Source organism: Calonectris borealis, chromosome 3 (genome assembly GCF_964195595.1).
Source record: "Calonectris borealis chromosome 3, bCalBor7.hap1.2, whole genome shotgun sequence".
Lineage (NCBI taxonomy): Eukaryota > Metazoa > Chordata > Aves > Procellariiformes > Procellariidae > Calonectris > Calonectris borealis.
Genome location: NC_134314.1, coordinates 55,707,210 through 55,731,327, shown reverse-complemented (window position 1 = coordinate 55,731,327; position 24,118 = coordinate 55,707,210). Strand labels below are relative to the sequence as shown.

Genomic DNA, 24,118 nt, shown 5'->3' with positions numbered 1-24,118 from the left:
TCCTCCATAACAGGTAGCAGCAACTTTGTAGCCCAGGAAAAAAAACACCCCTAAACCAGCAGAAACTAAGCAGATGGCATGAAGTGGAAAAATGATGGAAAAGGCTTGCATAATGAAGAAAAATATCTGGAAGGGATTCCTGGGCTTGGAAGACTGAGCTCCTATGAAAAAATTTGCTCCCAGAGTCTGTAGGTTTCATTCACGCCCTGAGGGAGCTCCACCAGGCTCCTAGCTGAGGTTTGTCTTGTCTAAATCTAGATGAGGTGACCCGGCACTCAGAATTAAGGAAGTTGATGCTTTGTTGCTTGCTCGTAGCCATGTAGCTGAAGCTCTCTGAGGCGATGTAGGCAGTGCGGTAGTTTGCTGTTGTCACGAGCTTGGTGATACCCAGATGTGCAGCCAGCCAGGGAGCTGGTGGTCACTGTCATCTTCTCTGCCTCAACCACTTATCCAGGATTTTAGAGTCAAAATCGCCTGCCCCTTGCATGAACCGGGAGCTCTCTGGCCTCACATCAGCAATATGAATTCACCCTGAGCAGATTCCGAATGCTGTAATTTATACTGCACTGATTCTTCCTGGGCATTATCATGGCACAGAGGTTAACCACAAAGCCAGAGCCTCACCCCAGGCTCAGGCAAACATTACCTCCAGCTGGGCCAGCCTGATTTTGGTACTGCCGACTTCAGGCAAGGCAGCAAGGTGTGATGCTGCTGTATCACTCCATGCCGTAGCTGGGGCTGCAGGAACCAAGCACGGTGGAAACACAATGACTTGTCAAAACTCTGTGCGAACCTAAATTACTTTCAATGAACTTTGAGGGTCATTTAAACCTTCCAAAGGGTCCTTGCGGCTCTTTGGGCAGCTGAGAAGATGGCACGGAGGCACGAGAGCAGGCAGCGCTGGTGCGGGTGGCCGCCGGGCTCACACCAGACCTGCCGTGCTCAGCACCGAGCTGCTGCTGCAGAGGAAAACACGTCACTAACCAAAATGCTTGCCTTGGTCTGGAGGAGACTTTGCTTTTTATTATGCAGCAGGATAATATAAAGACATAAAAACAAAAAGGACGTAAAACCAGCAAGAGTGAATCAGACTGAAGGTTGAGTTAGTCTGGTCACCTCTTGGTTACAGCGGATAGCTGAGGAGGAACAGAGGGACAGGGGAAGCAAGCTCAGGAATGCACTCACACTCCGTGAATCTGCATTTCAGGGATTTCCTTTGCATCTAACACCTATTGAGGTATTTCTTCTGTAAATTTGTCTGGTTTCAGTTTTAACCTTTTTAACATCCAAAACATTGTATAGCAAGTGTGCTTAACCTTCATTCAAACCTGACACCACCCCATTCGATGCCCCCAAGTTCTGGAAGGAGAAGAGATAAAACAGTGGATCCCTTCCTGGTGTCTCCATCAACTCATGATCTTGTACACCTTCATCATAGCCCCCTCTTTTCCAGGCTGAGGAGCCCCTAATATATTTAGTTATTCCTTGTCTGATGTATACTTTTGTATATTTTTTTTTAATCCGTGTTGCCACCTGAACCATTCTCTAGGATTCAGGTGTCATTTTTTACATGAGGGGAAATGGGGGGGTATACCAGATTTGCAGCGCATTGAAGGTGCAGCTGAATCATAGTTTGCTACAACAGCATACTGACATGACTTTGTTTTCTATTTCCTTCTAATAATTTCTAGAATTTTAACTGCTTTTTGATCATCCGTGAAGTACTGAGTTGATATTTTAGCAAGCTATGTATTTTAATAAAAAAATCTCAGTCCTGAGGGGTAATCTCAGTCAGCTCAGAGTCTCTCCGTGTATACATGAAGGTGGATTTGGTTTCACTTTGAACACCACTTCCTCTGCACTGAACTTGACCTGCCATTTCACTTCCTGGGCGGGCAGCCGAAGAAAGTGTATCTGCAGTTCTTTAAAGCAGAGGTTTGTTTTTAACTATCCAGAATAACTTTGATTACTGGCAAATATTGTTGCCTTGGTTTTTACCTCGAGGCAGCTAGAGGCAATGGTTAGTGTCCTGGTTTTGGCTGGGATGGAGTTGATTTTCTTCCTATTAACTGGTATGGTGCTGTGTTTTGGATGTAGTGTGAGAATAATGTTGATGACACACTGATGTTTTGGTTGTTGCTAGGTATTGTTTACGCTAGTCAAGGACTTTTCATCTTCCCATGCCCTGCCAGATGTGTAGGGGGCTGGGAGGGAGCGTGGCCAGGACAGCTGGCCAGCTGGCCAATGGGCTATTCCATACCATATGACATCACGCTCAGCATATAAGATTGGGTGAAGAAGAAGGGGGGGGCGTTCGGAGTGATGGCGTGTGTCTTCCCAAGTAACCGTTACGCGTGATGGAGCCCTGCTTTCCTGGAGATGGCTGAACACCTGCCTGCCCATGGGAAGTAGTGAATGAATTCCTTGTTTTGCTTTGCTTGTGTCCACAGCTTTTGCTTTCCCTATTAAACTGTCTTTATCTCAACCCACGAGTTTTCTCACTTTTACTCTTCCGATTCTCTCCCCCATCCCACCTGGCGGGGGGGTGAGCGAGCGGCTGCATGGTGCTCAGTGGCCGGCTGGGGTTAAATCACGACAGTTAGCATACCTTGAAACCAGAATTCACCATGTCTGAAAGAGTCTTAGCAGATGTCGGGACGGCAGAAATGACAGAAGCAAGGTGAAATCGCTGCAGAGGCACCTCGTTATGGAGACAGGGACATGGGCTGTCTCTGAGAACCACTGGTTTAACAAGGGAACCTAACTACCAGCAGTACCTCTCTGGAGCAGATAACAAGTACACAGGGGAAAGAGTACAGCCAAGAAACCCTGCTACTTCACTTTCTGAGCCTAATTTTAGCAGTGTTTTATTTATCTGTAATAAAATACGATTTCAGGAACAAGCTTCCTGGGAAAAGGGAGGGGAGCTCTGTGTGAAAAAGGATTAACCCTCCCCTCAAAGCAAGCATGTTTCCAGTAAACACTCGCAGAAGGAGGTGGAGAGGGAGGAGAGACCACCCTGGTTGGACTAGCTGTGCTGGGAGTCAGGCGGGGGGCAGCGATGGCTGGGGCAGCCCGGGGGGAGCGGGGGGGCTGGGGAGGGCCCCGGGCGGGAGCAGCCGGCGGGGCTGGGGAGCACGGAGCCCTACGGCCCGGCTGCTTTTGGGGTCCTCTTCACTCAGAGCGTTGTTCTCCCGGGGCAGCTCTTTCGTGCCCTCTAAATTAACACTTGTCTCGCCACAACAGCCGAAAAGCATTAACTGGGAAGTGTTCAGAAAAATAGCTTTCTGTTAGAAGAACACAGAATTACAATTTAATGGGTTTTTTTGCATTGATTTGCATTAAATTTCATGCCTTCCAAGGGGGATGAAAACAATGCCAGAATGAAAAAGACGGATTTTTGTTATTTGAAACATCTTTTCATTTTGAAATATACTTTATTAAAATGAAGGGGTCAGCTGAAAACAAATTGACTTACTTAATATTTTATCAAGTTTTTCCTTCACGTTTTAATTTCTATCCTTTCATTTGCAGCTGAATGAATCTCAGACATTTTCTAGGTGGAAAAAGCTGTAGTCTAACTGTAGTTGTATCAAATGGATAATGCTGGTCTTAAATGCAGCGTGTGTGTGCGCGTGCACATACGCATGCTGGGGGGCTTTGCCAGTAGATACCGAGTAGATCTTGTTTTAGTCATGTTAGTTAAGTCCTTACAATAGGTTATTTATTTTTTTGCTGGGACTTGCTATTTGTTCAGAATAGCAAAAGGCTGGTTTTGTTTTTCTACAAATCATTCTTTTTCTAGCTGCTCCAACCGAGGCTCATCCTGTCCCAAATTCCTGTCATTGTTCTTATCAAGGTCAACTTCCTCTTCACATTATTAATCTAAAATCTTGTACATCCACGGATGCAATGGAAAAGAGCACCTCAGCACTGGTTTTCTTTTTGTAACAGCTGGACTTGCTTCTTCAAGTGAAAGAGTTGTAAGCCGCATTTCTCAGTGCCCAGTTCAGAAAGACATATGGAAAAGTCTTTTTATTCTAGGAAAATTCTTGTAACGCCTTTTGTGTCTTTCCAGGGGAAATTAATGCTTAACTAGTGGGGCTCTTGCCTGCAAGCAGATCTGCACCTACCCTCCAGGTGGACTGACCTCCCCTGGAGGCCCATTACTTCAGTTTGTGAAACCAAGGAAGTTATTCTGACTTTACGGTTGAACCAGTCTTCTTACATGTTTGTGAAGTGTCACACAGCTCAGCGGCACCACATAAATCATTAATAGTACTAATACTTAGCAGAGCAGCAGCCTGAGAAGTAGCACTGTGACTGGGCATGTACGGCTTACAAGCATTTGTGTACATTATACTGCTATTTTAAGGCATTACATTTATTAGCAATTTTTGGCTGAAAACAAATTTTAGTGGGTAGGAAGGAACCAGGTCTGCAAAACCAAGCATAGCTCTGAAGGAGGCTCTGATGGGTGAGCTCTGGTACAGAGTCACACAAGCCATTGCACTGATTTTCTCTTGCTATTATTTACTGTTGCTCTTTTAATACTATAGGTCCACCACAGGTCTTATTTCTGGATGGGGAGGTCCTGTAATCCAGTCCAAGTGTCCTACAGCAACCAGCACTGTGAGGGCTTTACTGTTCAATCTACACTAATCTACAATCTATACGTGCCATAAATGTCTGCATGATTCTTTAAGCGTTGGCTGTGGATTAAGTGAAAAATATTTGCTGAGTTTTTAAAAAATATATGATATTTTCATAGGATTAGAAAGGTAGAAGTTGTCAGGTTTTATGATGAAATTAAGGAGCCTTAGTGAGGCAGATTATAGATTTAACTCATTTGTGATCAGGTACATCACCCTGGGTAGTCAACTAGTCAGTTCTAAGAAAACAAAGCTCAGTCTTTTGCATTTACTATGGAAAATGAAATGCCATAAAATTACTTTGCAAATTTAAGCACATTAAACCCAAAATATTTCTATACTCTTCCTATAAATGTTTTGTATTCCATGTGTCCTTGCTTTCTTCAGGTTATGCCATCACATCTTGCTGTCTTGGAATTGCTGAATAGCTGAGATTTGATTCTGTTCCACTCCTTCTCTGTGTGTGTGTGGCCTAATGCTGACTGATCATACGCTACAAAATAAGCTCTGCACTTTTTCATTCAATTAATCCTTCTTCCTCTTTTTAAACTTTAACTAATTAACTAGTTCTTCAGTTCATGGTAGTACGCCCCTTTCCCCCATCTCCAGTTTCCCATCCTGGGCTCCTTTGCTGCCCAAATTTTGTTACATAAAGAATTTTTTTCTAACAGTAAGGCAGTACAAGAGCCGAGACCCTATCTCTTTCAAAGCTGTCCACGTGCACCTATCTTAGTTATGCCAATAAGTTCACAGCCTTCTCTGGGCAAAATCAGGTAAGCAAGTTAAGAATGAAAAAAAGAATCCTAATGAATCTTCCTGTGAAGGGATGCCAGCCATTTCTTCTTAGTAAGTTTAGAAGACAGGCAAACCAATCACCCATATGTAAGAAACTGCTCAAAAATATTAATACACTTTTAGCAGTGAAAAGAAATCTATAGCAAGAGCTACTACTTCTAATGTACCCCTGGAGGAAGATAACTTCACCAGGAAGCACTGCTTTGTCAGAGGAAATGATGGGTGACTAGACTTCACTGCGGATTTTTCAACCCCCTCTCCCACCAAACAGCCTACATGATATACTAGATATAGCATATAATTAAAATTTAGCATACATTTCTCTCTGTAGAATGAACATTCATCCCACTCTTCATTCAGCAGTGATGACCACGAGGGAGGTCTAGAAAGGGTCTCAGTCTCACGTAACTGAGTTTTGTTCTTACAGAATTGAAAAATTTCTGGCTTCTGGTCGTCAACCTCACTTGCTCATACAGTTTTTCTAATCGCACCCCTTACCTGCAGAATACCCAAGCTGTTTCAGCTTACCACAAATATACGAGCTGCGTCAAACTCTATGGTAGCTATGTCTGGCTTGTATTAAAGGCTGAACTCTATTACACTCAACAGCACTTGTGTGTGCACTTTCAGTACCTGCCTTTTATACGCAGCTAGTCCTGCTGTCAGCCTGTCCTGCCATTTGGGAGAATCTACAACATTGTAACTGGCAGAGAAAATCTTTTTTTTTCTTTTTTTTTTCTTTAATAGGAAGATATGATTCAAAAGGAAAGAATGATAGATGGGACATAAGGAGAAAGCATTCCCAGTTGCCTATATTTTATGTCAGCAGTAACTTTCCAAGTCTCTGGGTCTGCCCTCATTTATTCTGTAATGCTCAAATACTCCATCATCATTGTCATTTTATTTGCAAGGCATTTGCAGCTGTAAGTATTCTATAGCGTTATTGAACAACTTCTATATTCCTCTACCTTACATAAAGGCGGAGTTATTTAAGTGCCCTCCCAGGGACTCTAGTCCTCTGCCCACTTTCCCATTGCTAGCAATCTGTAGTTAGGTCCACCAGAGGAATCTTTACGAGGCATGCAAGATTGCCATTTACCAGGATTTACCACTTCTGCTGTCAGATCCAGATCCTCCACACAGCTCATTGGAGAAATGTCCTACGGAGCCTTGGGCCCTCTGAGGCAGAGTAAGATATATGACATCTTGAGGCTAATCCATTGCACACTGTTCACTGCTCAGTGGGGAAATGGGATCTTATCATTGCCAGTGGGTCAAGCACTGTCACCTTCATTACCTGACAAACTTAATAAATGAAAGAATACAATTACTTTACTTAATCAAAATAAGAGTTATGCCATATAAAAAAAGACAAGCATGAGAGAAGTGAATATAGTTCTAGAGTATGATTATCAGTTAAGATCTACTATAACCGCTTTAGCATCTTTACTAGGTCACGAAGCAACTTGGCTTTGCTTAGCATGTCCTGAAGAGTTCAGCTCCTCATCCGAAGGATAGTCCTGTTCTTTAGTGAGAAAAAGAAATGCATATGCTGATCACCTACTCTCTCTTGCCGCAGGCCGAATTCACGTGGCTTGCTCGCAGAGCAGCGTGGCAGTCTAGGGAAGTTTCCGCGCCCCATCCTCCTCAAGTTTTCTTCGCTGGCATTTCCTGTGGGCAGATCCAGCGGGCCCATCTTTCCTGGCATTCCTAGCTTCCTGTGTTACAGCCTTTATGAAGGCAAAGTGGAAAACCAGGGATTTTATACTCATGATTTTAGAATCATTCCACCTCCTTGAAGATTGCCTTCCAACCGGTGGTAGGTACAGAGCTGGGCTGAGTCTGTAGTGTTTGGAGTGAAAGTGCTTACTGGTGAAAAAAAGGTATGTTAATGTTTTGGGGAAAGTCATAAATTCATATATCCTTTTGCTAAGGATTATTGTTCATGGTAGCACGGCCCTGGGGGTTGGAGGGGGACAGCTTTCCTCTTGATTGTCCCAAGGTCTGTTAGGAGTGAAACCAGTAAAATCACTGGTGGTTTTGGGCACAGGTCAAAGGGGAAAAAGGCCGCAATATGATGCTAAATATCTTACACAACAACACATTTCAAATGCTAAGCAATTTTTCTCTGAGTCCCTTAACTTCTGGAAAATCATCATAAATGCTATGAATGCTGTTTTCTTTTATCAGCCCGAGGAACCTGGCAGGAAAGGTAGCATCTGGGGGAAATGCTACATGTGCATTTAGCTGAAGGAATGGCTGGATAGGCTGGGATAAAATGGCAAGCAGGATAAGGAGGTTGGGAGCTTCTTTCCTCATAGAGGCGTATGCCTGTGCCACAGCTCATTGCTATAGCAGGCTTATGTGTGAGGAAAAAGCAAGTGCCCCCTGCTTAGGTGGCAATGCCCAACTTGACTGTTGCAGTGGGATATACTACGTACGCCATGGAGGACGTATGTACTGGACCCTGTCCTGTCAAATGACTGAATGTGATACAACTCATGTGTAGTAGGCTTGACACATGCCAACCTTTCTATGTGTATGCTGTGCACGTGAACATCAGTAAGCTGCTGCCTGCCCACGTGTCAGAGGGTCTTAGAAAAGAGGGAAGCTGGGAGTGGGCTGTCACCACCGTGACAAGTCACAGAGAACCTGCTGGACTGATGTCTTCCCCAAGGGTCTCTCATATGAAGAGTAGGCTACCAGCCAGACAAATGGTGGTCACAGCCCATTCCTCATGGCTGTCTTTCCTAAGGGACCCCACAGTGCTTTTCCTTTCTGCGACTGGTGAATATCTGCAGCCAAGAAGGATGGGCCGTATGTTGGGCAGCCCCAAGTTAGACGCTGAGCTGAAGAGGTCTGAAGTCCCAGCTCACCTTACACCTATAAGTTAAAGCTTACCTGAGAACAGATGAGAAGAACACAACTTTCACACCATCACCAAGGTCCAGGGGGACTATTAGGATCCCACCGTTTGTCTTTCAGTATAATGAGGATTCCCACAGTAACTCTGGTAGTGTTGCAGGCATTCTTGTGGAGAGCATGGACATATAAAGGCATGCCAACAGCATCTCTCCTGCTTATTTCTGCCTTTTGGAATTTGACTGAGAACAAATCTGTGGGATTTAACTGGATAATTTCATTACCACAAGAACATCACTACCACAATGCATGATTTATATTGTTCTCTTGCTATTTTTATTAATATGAATTAAAGCAGAGAGGACATGGCCTTGTATATATGGATTCATGTGCTCCTTAGTATCTCATGGCCACTGCAGTCATGTTCAGTTTCACTGAAAACTGGGGACGAAATCTAAATTCTCATGAAATTGTTAGTTTTCCTGTTGACTCAAATGGCTGCAGCCACTATGCAGGGCAGAGTAGCAACCAAAGCAAGCACAAATTTAAATTAGTTACCCATCTGTATTAGTTATTATCAGGAGAAAAACTGATGCCAGCTTTGAGGAAGACCCAATGGTAATCCCGTTAGCATGCAATTATATATTGTATACTTAGGTCCCGTTCTCCTGCCTGCCTCAAGCAGACAACAGCTATGTTCCTTCCTTGAAAGGGTCCTGGGCTCTTTCTTTTAAGTGCTTTGACATTATTTGTTTCAAGGTTGAACTCGTTTAGAAAACAGTCCGTGTACTGATGACAGTATGGACATATCCAGCACTGGATCGCGTAGGCCTCCTGCTGCAGGGTGCTCCTGCAGTCAGCTGCCAAGAAAGGACAGAGAAGAACATCTTGGCTTCATTAGCTGAGTCTGACTTACCAGCTCGAAGTTACTCTACTGAATTTTAACAGAGTAGCCAGAGCAAAGGGATTAAAGTTAGACAAAAGTATGCTTGATCCCAACTAAGACTTTTGCAGACCAAATAAATGTGAATGTAATGTCCCGGTGCAGAAATACAGCTATTTTCCAAACACTATATGCTTTCAAACACTAAGGAAAAACTTGTCATCAGTGGAAAATACATAGGCCAACAGAAGAATTTGATGTATTTCAGACATATAATCCTTCAGAATAAGCTTTGATCTTACAAATTTTAAGAAATGAGGTAATGTGCTCCATTCCCTTTGCTTCCTTTAGTCATGGTGATGTATGTAACATATATAGCCAATTTTTAGTTGGACTCAAAAAATCATTAAAAAATCTAAGAACCAGATTCCACCCTCAGACATACACACCGCTACCTGTGGGCTGAATTCCCATTCGCTTCGTTCAGAATACACTGAACTAACTTTAGACTAATTTAGGCTGCAGCCCTGAAATGAAGCATGCATGCCTGAACATCAGCTATTGAAGAGAGATTGAGTGAAGTCAGCGGGGTCTCAGATGAATACAGGAACCCACCCACATACACCCAGTTGTAGGATAGCAATCTTTTCCTGTGGTCAGAGGTGCAGAAAATTAACATTTTTAGAAACCAAAAAGAAGCAGAATAAGAATGGGAGCAGAGGCACGTGCCAGAAACACTTCAGTGTTGCGACTCTATTTAAAATCGGGAGTGAAAGATAACTTCGCTACTGGGTACCATACAGTGGCATTTCAAAAGTTGTTCAGTATACCCAATCCAGATGAAACCAGGGCTAAGTGCCTCTGCTAAGAGCTCATACGAGACCGCTTCTCTCGCATTTCAGACAAAGGACACAAAGGCGAGGACAGCATCCTCTCTTGCGTCAGCAAGCGTTAAGGAACACCAACCTCCTCCAGCCCTCCCACCAGCCGGTAGGGCTATCTGGGCTGATCCCATTTACCTGCTTTTCCTCACCGCAGCTCCTAGTAAAGCAAGGGCAGCTCAGATTTGTCAGTGTATGCTGCCATCTGAGGGCCTGAACTGTTTCTTCATTCTGACATGGACGCTTCTACCCAACAGCCCGTTGGGTTGCTGATGGCATGGAACCATCTGTTCTTCATTTGCTTCAAATTCCATTAAAAAATTATGATAAGGAATGAGAGGGACAAGAAGAATGGAAGCAAAGAATGGAAACAAAACTTACACGACCATAGGAAACGGACTTTTTAAAGGTTCTGGCCTGGAAAAGAGTAAGTAAGAAAGTACACAAGATTCTTTTGGTATCCGAAATACACTCAGCACAATTAAGGCTTCATCACTAGTTGAAGCAAACTTTAGTTGCCCTATCTGAATCAAAGTAAGCGGAGTTCAGGGTGGCCAGTAATGACAGTCATATGCAGGTAACTCATAAATCTTTAACAGAAAGGTATCAGATGCAAACCAAGCACAGGCTGGAAAACCCTTGGATTCCTACTTTATGCTGAAATGGGTCCAGTCTCCCATTCAGGAGGACAGACTGGTACATTTCATTTCCCTTCACTCCATCATCGCATGTACACTATTCATTTGAATGCTGGTCTGCTTTAAAAGCTGCTTTAAGATCTGGCTGTGAGCACGGGCAGCTCTTGCAACCACCTCCTTCCCTTTACCTTGCTAGAACGGTGCAGAGAAGAGTAGTGTAAATGAGAGCTAATGTGCACGACCATACCTTACTTTCTAATCTCTATAATTCTGCAGTTTCATTTGTCAGCTACATAAATCCCATGCTAGAATTCAGATGCCACACTACAAAGCAGACCAAGAAATGCAGGTATTTCTCAAAAGCCTTCTAAGACTATAGGTTGGCTTTCTATAGCCGATTGTTCAAATCAATAGCAAACTGACACAGGGTAAATGTGCATAGACATAAAATAAATATTTCAGTGAAACAAACTCCACTGTTGACATTAGCCTGATAAAGGCTAAAAGCTACCACAGCTCTTTATTGTCCTGAAGGTTCGTATGTTCGCAAAGAGGACATGGAGACACAAGCACAGGTTTGCCTATGGGCATAATGACTCCCTGAATTACCCTGGGGCAATTTTATGGCACCAGCTCCCAGTGGAGGGATGTGCCAGGCCATACAACTAAATTGCAACAGCACCTGCATTTTGATTTTTCAGTGTTTCAGGACCAATAATAGTATCACCCAATACTGAAAAACTAACCAGCAGTGTCTTTGATATTGAACCTAACTCAACAGTTATTTCTGCGTGTCTTCAGGTCATCACAGTGCGAAGGCAGAAATCAGGAGATTTCCAGTGATACGCAGCCTGTCACAATCTAGCCATACTTTCAGCAGGCACCACTACCAACATGGAGCTATACTGGGCAATGCTCCCCAAGCTGAGCTCCCTTCACCTTAAGCAATTAAGTGGGTGATTTGAAATAGGTGATTAAGCACCCTACATGCCTTTTGCAATTAGGGAAATGGGAAAGGTTATGTCTTGAAGGTGTTTCAAGGTCTTAGATGGACCGAGTAGCTATCTGAAGGCTCTCTTTCTCCACTGACTATGGATCAGAAATTACCTGGAGTCCTAAATTTTTGCTCAGACTAAATGTACCAGAATTCATTGGATAAATCCAGGCATTGGAGACTGCAGTAGGGCTTATGCATGTGAATACAGTGCTCAGAACTGGCTCAGTTGCTGGAACCTAGTGAAAATACTTCGATCTGTTCACTGAAGATGTTTAGACAAGGAAAGCTCATCACATTTCAACATATAGACTTGCAGAAGGCTTAACAGCAGCAATGTACACAGCAGATACCTAAACGGGTGTAAGGAAGAGGAAACAAAGGTTTGTGGTTTGAACAAAGTGCTGATGAACATCATTACTGTAATTATCAGGAAAAATATTTTAATGAAAGAAAAACAACTTTTCCACAGAGACAATTATAATGTTTTTATTTAGCAAATGTACTGGAAGAATTGTTTTTCTGTAAAGACATAGAGATATGCCCCAATTCCGTAGAGATTCCATTCTCTCAAATAGCTACGATTTTTTGAAATCAGTTTAATGAACAGAAGGGGATATATGTGGAGATGTCAAACTTATTTTTGTCATAAACCACATGATTCCATTTACCACTAATCCCCAAATAATTGACCCAGGGCCACCAAGAGCTTGCAGAACCCTTGCTGGTGCTTTATAGAGAACAGGCTGTTCACAGAATTTTAACTGTCCTCTGTTTCTAGCCATATGAACAGAAAAAAGACATTAAATACTTCCTTAATACCTCTTTTTCCATATTGGCAGTTGCTGAGGTTACCACAGGATCGCTTTGGTTTTTGTTTGTATTTTTACAGTTGCATATGGAAGGGCAGTGATCTAGGACATTACTTCCCTACTAAGACGTGCTTCAAACTATACAAAACTTTTGTGAAACCCTGCCTTGTAAAATTGAGAACAGACCCTACAGCATTCATCCTTCTACAGTCTACACTTGACTGAAAGATAAAAGGGTTTTTTTTCCTGAGAATTGTGTTCCTTTATACTTCGAGTTAGCCCCGTATTTGCCTTCTGCTACTGGCTACTAGGCGTTGTGCCTCTCGCTTGGCAAGTACTGGCATGATTGCCATTTCCCGCTGTGCCAGATTGTAAAGCACGGAAGAGATGACATGATGTAAGGGTCTGCAATAATTATACAGGAGTGTCCCATATTGAAGCATTCTTTGGTTTGGCAGAGAGAAATGCAGTCTACTGCTAAGATCTGCTTTGCATACTTGTGTTTGAATGTCCTTTTCTTAAGAGAATGTCCTGAGACATCCATAGCAGCCTGAAACGAAAACTCAGTAAATGCAAACCCAGTTCTGTATAAAAAAGAAAGCCCTTCGAAACAATCTATTAAGAGGGCTCTTCTCACCAAAAAATTAATTACAACTTTACATTACTGAACTCTGATGAACAAAGCATAACATTCCCTCAGATGTGAGACCCAACTCAAAACACAGAGGAGGAGTACTTATTAAGTACTTTGTTTTCTGAGATATTCATTGCTTGCCCTATTCTTCCATCCCTTCTGGTCTGAAACCAATCTCTCCCCAGCTGTTTGTGGAATGTTTCAGAAAAAAGAAGATAAACTTTGGCCCTATTAGGGTTAATGCTTTTGCATAGACATATATGACCATAAACTGGTCGACTAGTAGAGGTCTTCTGCTAACATTGTGACTGAGAACAGGAAGAATACAGCCACAATAATATACAGCTGTCTACTAAAAGTATTGCATACAGACATCTTTGGCCATGCAGTCTCTTGGCCTTCTGAAAATATGTCAGCTGCATTGCTAACATGACAAAAAAAATAGCAATGTTGAGAATGAGAAAGAGGCGGGTATAAGAAGCCGATATTGATGGGGCACTACTTCGAGCAGTTGTCACCATCTGTGCCAGCCCTGATCGGCCTTTGATTGACACCCCAGTTTTGTGCTTCACATAAGTGATATCTGCAAAATCCAGAAGATCTTTCATTTCCTCGTCTTCATCTACAGGCAACTCTTTTTGTGCTTGAGTCTGTGCCTTTTGTCGCACTTTTCTTTCATTTACCTCAATTTGTGCAAAAATGTCAGGAACGGCATCAACAAATTTGTAGCCTTTGGCTGCCTTTCTGTTTTTCTTTGCTCTGCCGTGCTGCTGCTGCTGCCTCTGTGAGATTGCAAATATCCTGTCAATGGCCTCCTCTGTCTGTCTCTTATCTGAAAACCTCAGCAGGCGCTCAGCGGTCTTCCTAAAGCTAGCCGTGTTGCGTACACGAGACAAGATCTGCTTCTCAAGCTGCTGGAAAACAGGCTTAAAATGCTGCAGGTTCCTCTCCACAATCTCTACGTAGTCCTTCACTTCTGGCACTGCGGAGCTCCTAATGGCGGAGGCTCGGTCAAAGACAATTTTCTGGCGGTCTGCAATAACCTGTGCAAAGGCGGAGCGGGACCCATCCTCAGCGGGCCACAGGTACACGGCGTAGGCGTGCTCGCCGGTGGCAACGAAAACATCCAGCTGCGGAGAATCTCCGCGGACGGTGAAGCTCTGCACGTCGACTGAGGGCCCAATGAAAAGGTAAATGGCCCTCGTGACGGGGTGCCGCAAGAGGGTCGTGACATTCACGTAGTTCGTTCCATTGTACGGGTAGCCCCGGGGATACATCCTTGAGGCGATGGTAGCTTTCTCGCTGTGGCCAGTGTCATCCATCCAGTACATCTTATATATCCCATCACGGTGCCTAATAAAGGCCCCGTGGACATCGTCAACAACTGTTTCTTCAAAAGGCACATCCACATTGTGGAAGAAACTGGTCGCTGCCTCCAGGGGGCTGTCATCTTCTAGATGGATTTGGTCCACTAGCAGGAGAAGCTGGGGATGGAGAAGTATGAGGTTTCTTTGCCATTTTCTCAGCTTCAGTTTAGGATTGTATGCACCCACTCCTTCTCCCCTGATAAAAACCACCCCACTTCTCTCCATGGCGGCAACCACTCGTCCCTGACAGTCACCAGCCAAGTCATGTTTATATTTAAGCCACTTTGAGGAACAGTCTTCTGTAATCTGCCCTTCCCATGGGGAGAAGCAGCTCTTGGACACGGCAGGGGAAAACATCAACACATTATTAAAAAAAGTGTATTTTGGCCCATACAGAGCTTCTGTTACGAAAGGTACGCCGTTGGGAGCAAAAGTAAAGGAGTTCTGGTCCGGGTGTTCATGGCCAGCGTTAAAGTTCCTCCATCCCTTGATCCACTCTCTGTACTTGTTCTTATGAACAATATCATATATTGCACGTCCTCCCAGCTTTCCTGACTTGAAGGAAAGGAAAGGCCTGTTGATTTCAGCCGGCAAAGCACTTCCATAGGTTACCACTCCCCAGTCCTCAAAATAATGCAGCTTAGCAACCCCGTAGTCTGGCGGAGGTACGGAGCGCAAACTTGCATCATACCTGCCAAAAAGACGAGGAAAATGGGTTTAAAAATTACTTGACTGATCAGCACCTGTACAAAACTCAAAAAATGATTCAATATTTACATCAAGGAGCAAGCTAACAATATAAAGCCCACACGTATGCTTCCTGAGTGAACTAATCATATAGTTGTAATGATATTTATCATACTAATCCCTATACAAATTTGTTGTGTGCTTTTTACAGTGTAATAGCTGAAAGCATTTAAAGCAAGCAATCGTTCTGCAGTCCAAAAATAAGAGTACCACTAATTTCAAACTGGCCACGTTTTGCCTTATATCATATACTGACTGCAATACAAATCTTTAAAAAAGGCACATTAGGACCAGGCTGTCTGTTTTGTACTAGACATCAACGTTTGCCCCTATTTACTGATTACTTAACCAAGAGAAGAAGAGTATCTGTTTCTCCAAACTGATTATGGAAGTCTGTAGTCTCCAAACAGAATTAGCAATAAACTAAAAACTAATGAAAAGGCATTTTAAAGGATAAATTTTTATGATTTATATCACTTAAGTGTATGTTAGTTTCCTTCTCCAACTAGGTTGAAGAAAAATTTGCATGGCTTTCTTGTATAAATTGTAAGATGTAAGACATTCGGTTTAAAAAGAGCCCTTAAGACCAGAAAAGGTTACAATGCTTACAATTTTTGTTTTACTTGATCTACAGGAGTTAAAACAAACAGAAGAAACAACCATGGAAAACAAAACCTAACCTTCTGGCATTGTTTTCAAGCAACCAAAATAAACCAAACCATCATTAAGCCCAGTAATATTTCTGTTAGATGGTTCCTCATCAGATTTATTCTCTACAGCTAACCAGGAGCCTCTGTCAGGCCCTAGACAATCACAGCTCATGTCCTGCATTTGGCTTTGGGTAATTCCAACCAGCACCGAGAGCCTGCTCTATATAGTGGTCCTTGATGGAGATTCCCCTAAAAGCAGACCTCTTTCCCGAGGCTCTAATGCAAGTGGACACGCTCATCACACTGCAGCACAGGGAAAAGGCAATTGTTGGAAGATTCAGATAATTTTTTGCTTTTTTTTTTTTCTTTTTACTGAGGTGCTTTTAAAAAAATTTCTTTCCCTTTGACATCCAAAAGAATTTTTCTAAGTATAAATTCCCAAGATTTCCATGGAGACGCAGGAGAAAAGAATGATGAAATGGGGTTGTAGAGGAGAGATTCTGTATTTTGCAAATAACAGGATGAAGGGTGCTTGGAGCCTAATAAACATGCATTCTAATGTGCGTATCATAAATACAAAACAATATATATTCAATATATATTCAATATACATTCAATAACATTTTTCTTGTAAGAGAAATAGAGCTACACTGACTCCCGTACTTGTTCTCTCTCCAGACTGAGGGAATTTATATGTATATCTAAAGCCTCCTGGGTCTTTCAATTTCTTACCTTTAGCAGATTGACACACAAATTAGCAGAGCTGTAAATTACATGGAAAATAAGGATCTAGTCATCTATCGTGATATTTTTTCTAAGCATAACTTGCAAATTAGTGTGCAAAAACAACTAATAGTAGTCTACTGCTTACATTACTTTAGCTTTTAAAAGAAAGCTTATATTATTACTTATAGCTTTTTAAAAATACTTATGCTTTAAATATTCACCCAATTAATTATTAAAGAACACAAGGGGATTAAAAATCATTAGAATAGACCAAATAAACGGAAGAATACATGCAGGCAAATTTTCAGCCCTTTTGGAACTGCTTGTATTCTATAGAAGTAATAGACAATGGAAGGAAAACACAAAAGCAGATGTAGGACAAGACCAAGGTGTTCCCTGTAGCAACACGCACTCTACATCTATGCCAAGTGACGAAGTTCTTCTGAGCCTAATGACTCTCTGCTTCTACAGTACAAATCTGAAGACAATGAATTATCACTAATAGCAAACAGCTGTCAGGTTCCTTTTGAGCCCACTCATTCCCTTTCATACCAGAGAAATTCAGTGTGGAGAGTGCACCACCTCTGCCCTTTGGACGGTGTCCCCGGGCCCTCCACTACTCGGTTCCTTCTGATCTGCTCTGCCAACCAGTTCCCGCTGCCGTTGCGCATGACAAATTTGTCGAGAAACACCAGCTGGCTCTCCGGCCCGTAGAACCAGTTATAGTTGGAATCCGCGATGGCCACAGTTCTCTGAAACCCTTGGGAAAAAGTGAAAAGGAATGTAAGGAAGAACAAATAAACGTACAAAGATGCATTTGTAGAGCATGACGGTGAAGCCAAGCAGTACAGACAGACACAAACAGAAACAGCCTTTTCAGATGTTTATAGACCTACTTGTAAATGAGCCATAAACAGGTTACACAGGAGCTGTTTCCTTCTGCTGTAGCTAACTTGAATACTCACCTTTCTTCTTCGGCTATGGGCTACAGACAGCCAAAGTACTACAAAAAATGTAAGAAGCAATGTCCCACCCACGTCCTCTCCTCACTCAAATCTGGCAAAGGTAACTTTCTCTTTACAGCTTTCACTTTCCCTATGTCAATCCAAACCCTCTAAATCAAGAAAACAGAGGTTCCCCCAAGTTAAAAAAAGAAAATCGGCTTCACCCTGAAACAGCTAGCACGAGTTCACTTTGTTCTTAGGAACCTCTCCCCAGCAGATGCCCAAGGTCTCACATGGAGTCAGCGCAATTCCTTACGCGCCTGTGCTGGCACGCCAATGCTGCGCTCAGCCCCCCCTACATACACGGCTCCGTCTGGGGTTCTTGTAGCCAATAAAGTTATCACTGTCTGTTCAACCAGGAATTTGAACAATGTAAGTTCCTAATGAATTGTCCTGCAAATAAGTAACAGAAAACCATCATCGAAAACTTGCAAGGCTGCCTGAAACTAAATCTCTTCTGAAAGCTAGAAGGAGCCAGCAATATTTATTAACCTATAACTGGTTTCGTCTTTGTACATCTCCATCTTTCAGTCACAACTAGGACTTCAAATCAGAGATGCTAAAACACACTGTGAGAGACCAGAGAGATCCAGCAAAAGAACAGAAATATTTAAAAGTCTGCAAAATTGACCCATTAGTGACGTCAGATATTTGTTTAATTCTCACACTGAAAAAAGAAAATGGTTTGTGTACTCCTGCACAGAGAAACCTATCATTTGAGTCAATTACACTTTCCGTATGAAAAATATTTTAATAAAAATGGTATAAAAATCTACTTCAATGTTTTGTGGAAAACTGGTGATCATATAAAACTTTCCTACACTTTGTTGATACTTTTATCCTGGCTTCATCATTTTCTATTCCTTTTACCTAGTACTTTAGTGTGATGATTTCTGGCAAAGGAAAAGATCAGTAAGAATCTCGAAGAATATTATTTTTCAAACGGAAACCCCCAGAAACAGGTCTGTTTCAAACTCTGAAAACCAGAAATCAAATTCTGAACCATTGCTTTTTCTCCCAAATTATGTTCCTATCTTTTGACTGGTTTTAGAAGCCAGAGTTTAACAAACAATGCTCTTTAACAAGCAGTGATAAACAAGGATGTCACTGTTTTGATGGATGATGAAGGTAAAACCCAAGGAAAAGGTTATTTAAAAAAACCCCAAGTACAAAGTTATTTAAAAATGGCCTACTTCAAGTATGAAATTTACTGCTGCTTCAAGAATTAGAAGGTTCGTCTCCATTCACCCAAATGACCTACCTGGCAGGACAGTCCTGTACATAAATGCAAAGTGCTGCTTGAGCCAGGGGTGGCTGAAGTGATTGATATCAAAGTGCCTTTGGACAAGAAACATGTACTGAAACAGCGATCTGGTCGTGTAGCTGCCGTAAGCCACCCCTTCATAGAGGGAGCCATCTGTGACCTCCTGCAGCAGGACTACTGACTTCTCCATGATTGCCAACACTTGCTTGGTCCACAAGTAAGCTTCCTGAAGGTAGCCTGAAAGAAAAAGATGTTGGCAAATCTAATTACACCACCATAGGTCGTAGATTATGTCATCTGTACTCCCACAGTGGGATCCTTTACAGCGAGGAACCTGCAATCCAGAGCTCTAACATACGACCTAGTGCTGCAGCGTCCCTGTGGTTCTAGGATGAAAAATAAAATACTACATTTAAAGACAGCAAAGCAAGGTGACGTGAGGAGGGAAAATCTATCAAACACCTTTTGCTAATAATGTGGGATTATGCTTTCCACCTGAAAGGGAAAATTTCCTTAATGCATTCAGGACATGCAAAAAGGGAAGAGCCACGCCAGGACTATTGTATTTCAAATTAAAGCCGTATGAAAACAGACTTACGGTCCCCACTAGAGGGCTCCAATAATGCAAGTATTCTTATCAGTCGTTTTTCACTGGCATGATCACCGGTAAGGAAGATCCTCAGAGTTTAAAAATACACAGAAGTTCACATTTGAGCTGCAGTTAACTGATATTCTACTAACACAATCTCTATTTTAAGACATGCTCCGTTCTACTTACCTTTCCGTTTTATTGTACAACCTAAAGGGTTATCCAAATCCTAAAGTTATTTTGGAAGAGCTTTGCATGGTTAATTCCAAATGCAGATTCCTCAATTCCAGAATAAAATTAATCTTCCAACTAGGTTAAGTTTCAGCCCCCACCTACACAGGCCCTAAACAGTTATACTTCTAAAGAAAAAACTTGCAGAGATCTTACTATTTTGGTCTGCTCTACACAAATCAAGAGCGGGGAAGAGGTTGCGAGAAGACTGTCTCAAGGCCTGCCTTCACCAAGGAAGCGTGACAAGCTCTCACAAGCATGAGAGCCTCAGCAGTGCGTTTATGTATTGCAGAAGGCAGCACGTGGATCCCACCAGAGGAAAGGCTACGTGCCTTCTCTTATTTTCTTTTGGATTCACTGGCAAGAGAGGTAGGACTAAACAGAGACCAACTGCCTTGCACTTCTATATGACAACTTAGTGTCTACCCAACTCAAGGTGTGTGGACACAGATTTAACCAGACATTCTCAGCATATAGCAGAGCTCAGCTGGCATACATTACACCCCATAGACGTGGTGAAGCGGTGCCTGCTGAATGAAGCGCACGTACCAGGCTAAGCGAGTATGAGCTACCTTCAAACCCGCCTCTAAGACTGTTTCATGTCATTGCCACAATTACTGTATTTACGCTCAGCAGAATGATGAGCAATTCAGACTTCCTACTAGTCAAGGCTGCCAAATCCTGCTCGGTTAACAGAGAGAAAAAAAATTGCCATATCTAAGTTAAAGAGACAACTTGAATCTAACATGGTATTTTCATCCGCTGGCTGAAGAGATAAATATGATGGGGAAGGCCTGAGCAATAGGGGCAGGTGGTGCTACTTACTTCTACTTACTTTACTCACAGCTATCTTGACACTACTTCATTTCTCTGAAGGAGCTGGCAGCACAGTGGTCTGTTCGAATAAAATACCAAATGCTTCCACCCTTGTTTTCCCTTGTGACACTAACAGCCGCAATAGCTAGCTTTTGACTACTGCACTAGCAAGAATGCTATTTTCCATGGTCCAGCACAGTGTATTTACCATTGTAATGCATATATGTTCTGTTTACTTAGTTTGTATCTATGCTATAACCCTATACTTGTAGTATATAAGAAGAATAATAACACATTAAAATAAAAAAGTAAGAGACTCAACACTCTGTAAGGCTACACAACAAACCAGAACAAATCTCACCTAAAATTAGCAGTATCTATATCAAACTAGGCCTTACTCAAGTTTCTTCTTTGAATACCTGAGCGTTTATTTTAACTGCAAAGACTTCAGTACATGTGTGTACCTAGAATTCATTTCAATTAGCTTCATTTTTTAGTCCTATGACAATGTTTACATGTTTTTAAGCTGGCTATTTAGTCTCTGCATGCTTCAATAGCTGAATAGTGTTTAAAATTGTTAGTTGAAATTTAAACCTTTTGAAAGAAAGGTCTACACTGGGATACACTATTTGCAATTGCTATGCATCTGATACAGGGAGAATACTATGTTTATTCCTTTTCTCCCTCCACTTTTTTTTAATCCTTCAGAAAAAGCTTCTCACGTTGGAATGAGATTTGTAAGAAATCTTTTTTTTTTTAAATTTTAGACCGACATTAAAACTTCATTTAAATTTCGATTTTTTAAAAATAAAGTTGCTTTATATTGAAAACAACAGAATTATCATTTAGAAATATAGAGTCTGCATGTTTTGACCTATTTTCATTTGAAATATCAGTACAAATTTTCAAATTGCTCAAGTGTTGCTGAATTTGCCTTTGCTCCCCCCCCCCCCAACCCCTCACCAATCTTTGGTGAAAGAAATATTGCCCAACTTTATTTGTGATGTTACTGTTGTTTGGCACAAAGCATACTTATGGTCTGTACTCTAATGAAAAGCAGAGTCATCTTGCAAACTGTCAGCTTTCTGCAACAACGGAGGCTCAGGAAAGGATGGAATTATGAGGAATTTAGCAAAACCCACTGAATAAACATGATCTGAGTCTTCAATTTGTGGAAGGCGAGATAGGAGGAAAGGGAATAACTTCCACACATACTCTTGCTGCTTTTCAGCCTATGCACATCAGTGAATGCACTTGCTTTGACAAACACTTAACAAAAAGATGACTCCCCCAAACACAGTAGGTGCCAGTTTTTCATCACGCTTCTTTGGGCATCTGAAAGCTCCAACCATGTGCAGATGTGCCTTTGCTTGGCAGGGCTGGACAGCTTGGCAATGCCATCAGCATCCAGAAATGAGATTTTCCTTGACTTGCAGCAAGTAAGTAGTTCCATTGGGCATGATGTTTTCAAAATAGTTCTAATACATATCAAATTATCCCTTGATAAAATACTGATGCATTCTTACAAAAGCAGGAGCTGGCTCCATGACTTCCACCTCTCAGCCGAAGTACCACTGGGGTTTAAAGTCAGGACTTCTTATCTGCTCTCTCCCTCTGACTCCGTGACCTGCATTCTCCTTCACACTGTGTATCACTTAGGCAGGAGGAGCGGGATAGCCCCCAGGCAGGGCAGCCAAAAGCAACTGGTGAGGTTATTCACCTGGGAACTGGGCAGGACGGGCTTAAGTCCCTGAAGCAAAGGAGGAGATGACACCTGGCACAGACACCTCTTGGATGGAGGTTGTGGGGTGCAAGGGCATAGTTCAGAGGGAAAAAGGTAAAGCCCTGCTCATCTCCATAGACAAGGATGCTGGAAAGAAAGGTCCTGAGCTTTGGGTGGATAAAGTTACACCTTTGCAGCTCTCTCAGGGAGACAGGGCAGAAGTCTTGTACGAAATTCCAGGTTATCCTGTTGTCTAGCTCCCAGCTCAGAGCACGGGATGTTTCTGACTGCTGGCCTTCTCATCGCGTTGTGTAAGGAGATGAAGTGCATCGCTCTTTACTGATAATCTACCCTGAAAGACCTGTCTGTAAACCTGGACCGGACAGACTATACACAAGGCGATTTTTAATTCTTACAAACAGTGAGGTAAGAATTTCAGAATCACTTAGATAACTGAATTTATATACACAGGTATATATGCATATATATTTTACCTTGCACATTTGCCCACAGACTTTTATTCTATTCAGTAAATTGAATTTTTCTAAGCAGCAAAAGAGCAAACCCCATACTGCTGTACTCTCAGAAGCATTTCTATCAGTTCCTGAACTTTGCTGCGCAAGATTGATTTGATACACTTCAGAAAAACTTCCTATGGTTTAGCACATACCTTGATTCATCAGAACCAGGCTTCCAGCCAGCAGGGCCACACAGTTGGTAGGCTGGTGGTTGTGGAGGTACTGGAAGCCCCATCCACGTCTGTATGATGTTTCGTACATATATCCCGAGGCATTGGCAATTACCTCAAGAAATCTCTCCTGTTGAGTCTTGCTAAGATAGCTGAACAAGAAATCATACGCAGTGGCAAAACCAACTAAGGAGTGAGCGAGAGGGACCTCATCCCACGGGGCATCCTTCACTAGCCTGTCAATAAAGAAAGATGCCAATTAATTGAATTTTATCTACTTATTTTTCTCCATTACCTTACTGTGTATCCAGAGACTTAGTGTCTCTGAAGTTAGGCAATTCACGTTGAATTTTAGAACAGTAGTAAGCTACTTACCAAGTCTCTGAGACCATTTTTTTCCTTCCTAAGTATGGACAATGTTAACCTTCAAAGGTCATTAATTTTATTAGACAGATTAAGTTGTTAAATATTTAAACAGTGCTTGCAATATTCTGGGTTCTGCTAGGAGGAACAGATATGCAGAATATTGATTGTACAGAAACAGAATCTATTTATCTGAAGCAAGATTCACATCATTTTTGTGAGAAAGTAATATCCTGTAGTTTATGCTCCTCCAAAAATCTGTAACAACCTTTTTCTTTTCCAAAGGAGCCAAGTGTTGATAAATTCCTGAATGGTGGCCATGGGACTAACGTTGTCTTTAAAGCAAGTATAATAAAATAACTCACTATGCTGTTTCTTCATTTTCCAAATGCATTCAAGGATAGAAGTAGAGATGATGAAATTTACTTTCATGACTACGGTTCAAATTAACATACTTAATAGAATTAAAAAAACAGTGTTTAACATAAAACAGAGGTAAAATGATGCCACTACACAAAATTATTTTTTAGGAACTACCTGCTTGTATCCAATGATTACATTGAACTTAGCAAAATAGTAAATATGTACCAAGAAAATTCATAACGGAGGCAGAGGTAGTGTAGAACAAGTATTTCTCTTAAATCAAGCATATGTTGTGTAACAAAGACTTTAGTTTTGCAGTACTGACAGTTCTTTCAGGCCATGGTTCTACAGAAAAGGAAATGTGAAGGAATACATAGTGAAAAAAAATCTTTGATAAACTGAACAATCATTGGTTGCTTTCATGGTTGTTCTCTTC

The 24,118-nt window shown here is 42.0% G+C and overlaps 2 protein-coding genes across 4 annotated transcripts in view; both read right to left on the bottom strand.

The window, feature by feature from the left end:
- RWDD1 (RWD domain containing 1) overlaps positions 1 to 24,118 on the bottom strand; it is a 111,909-nt gene that overhangs the window by 50,886 nt on the left and 36,905 nt on the right. The window lies entirely within an intron of this gene.
- Positions 12,153 to 24,118, bottom strand: part of DSE (dermatan sulfate epimerase) — a 36,664-nt gene continuing 24,698 nt past the window's right edge. For all 3 annotated transcript variants that reach the window (XM_075145701.1, XM_075145700.1, XM_075145702.1), the window contains 4 exons: positions 22,939 to 23,192; positions 18,907 to 19,146; positions 17,194 to 17,401; positions 12,153 to 15,209 (listed from right to left, as the gene is read on the bottom strand). In XM_075145701.1, the coding sequence (XP_075001802.1) occupies positions 13,448 to 15,209; positions 17,194 to 17,401; positions 18,907 to 19,146; positions 22,939 to 23,192 (2,464 nt within the window). In that variant the 3' untranslated portion in view covers positions 12,153 to 13,447. The remainder of the gene's footprint in view (positions 15,210 to 17,193; positions 17,402 to 18,906; positions 19,147 to 22,938; positions 23,193 to 24,118) is intronic.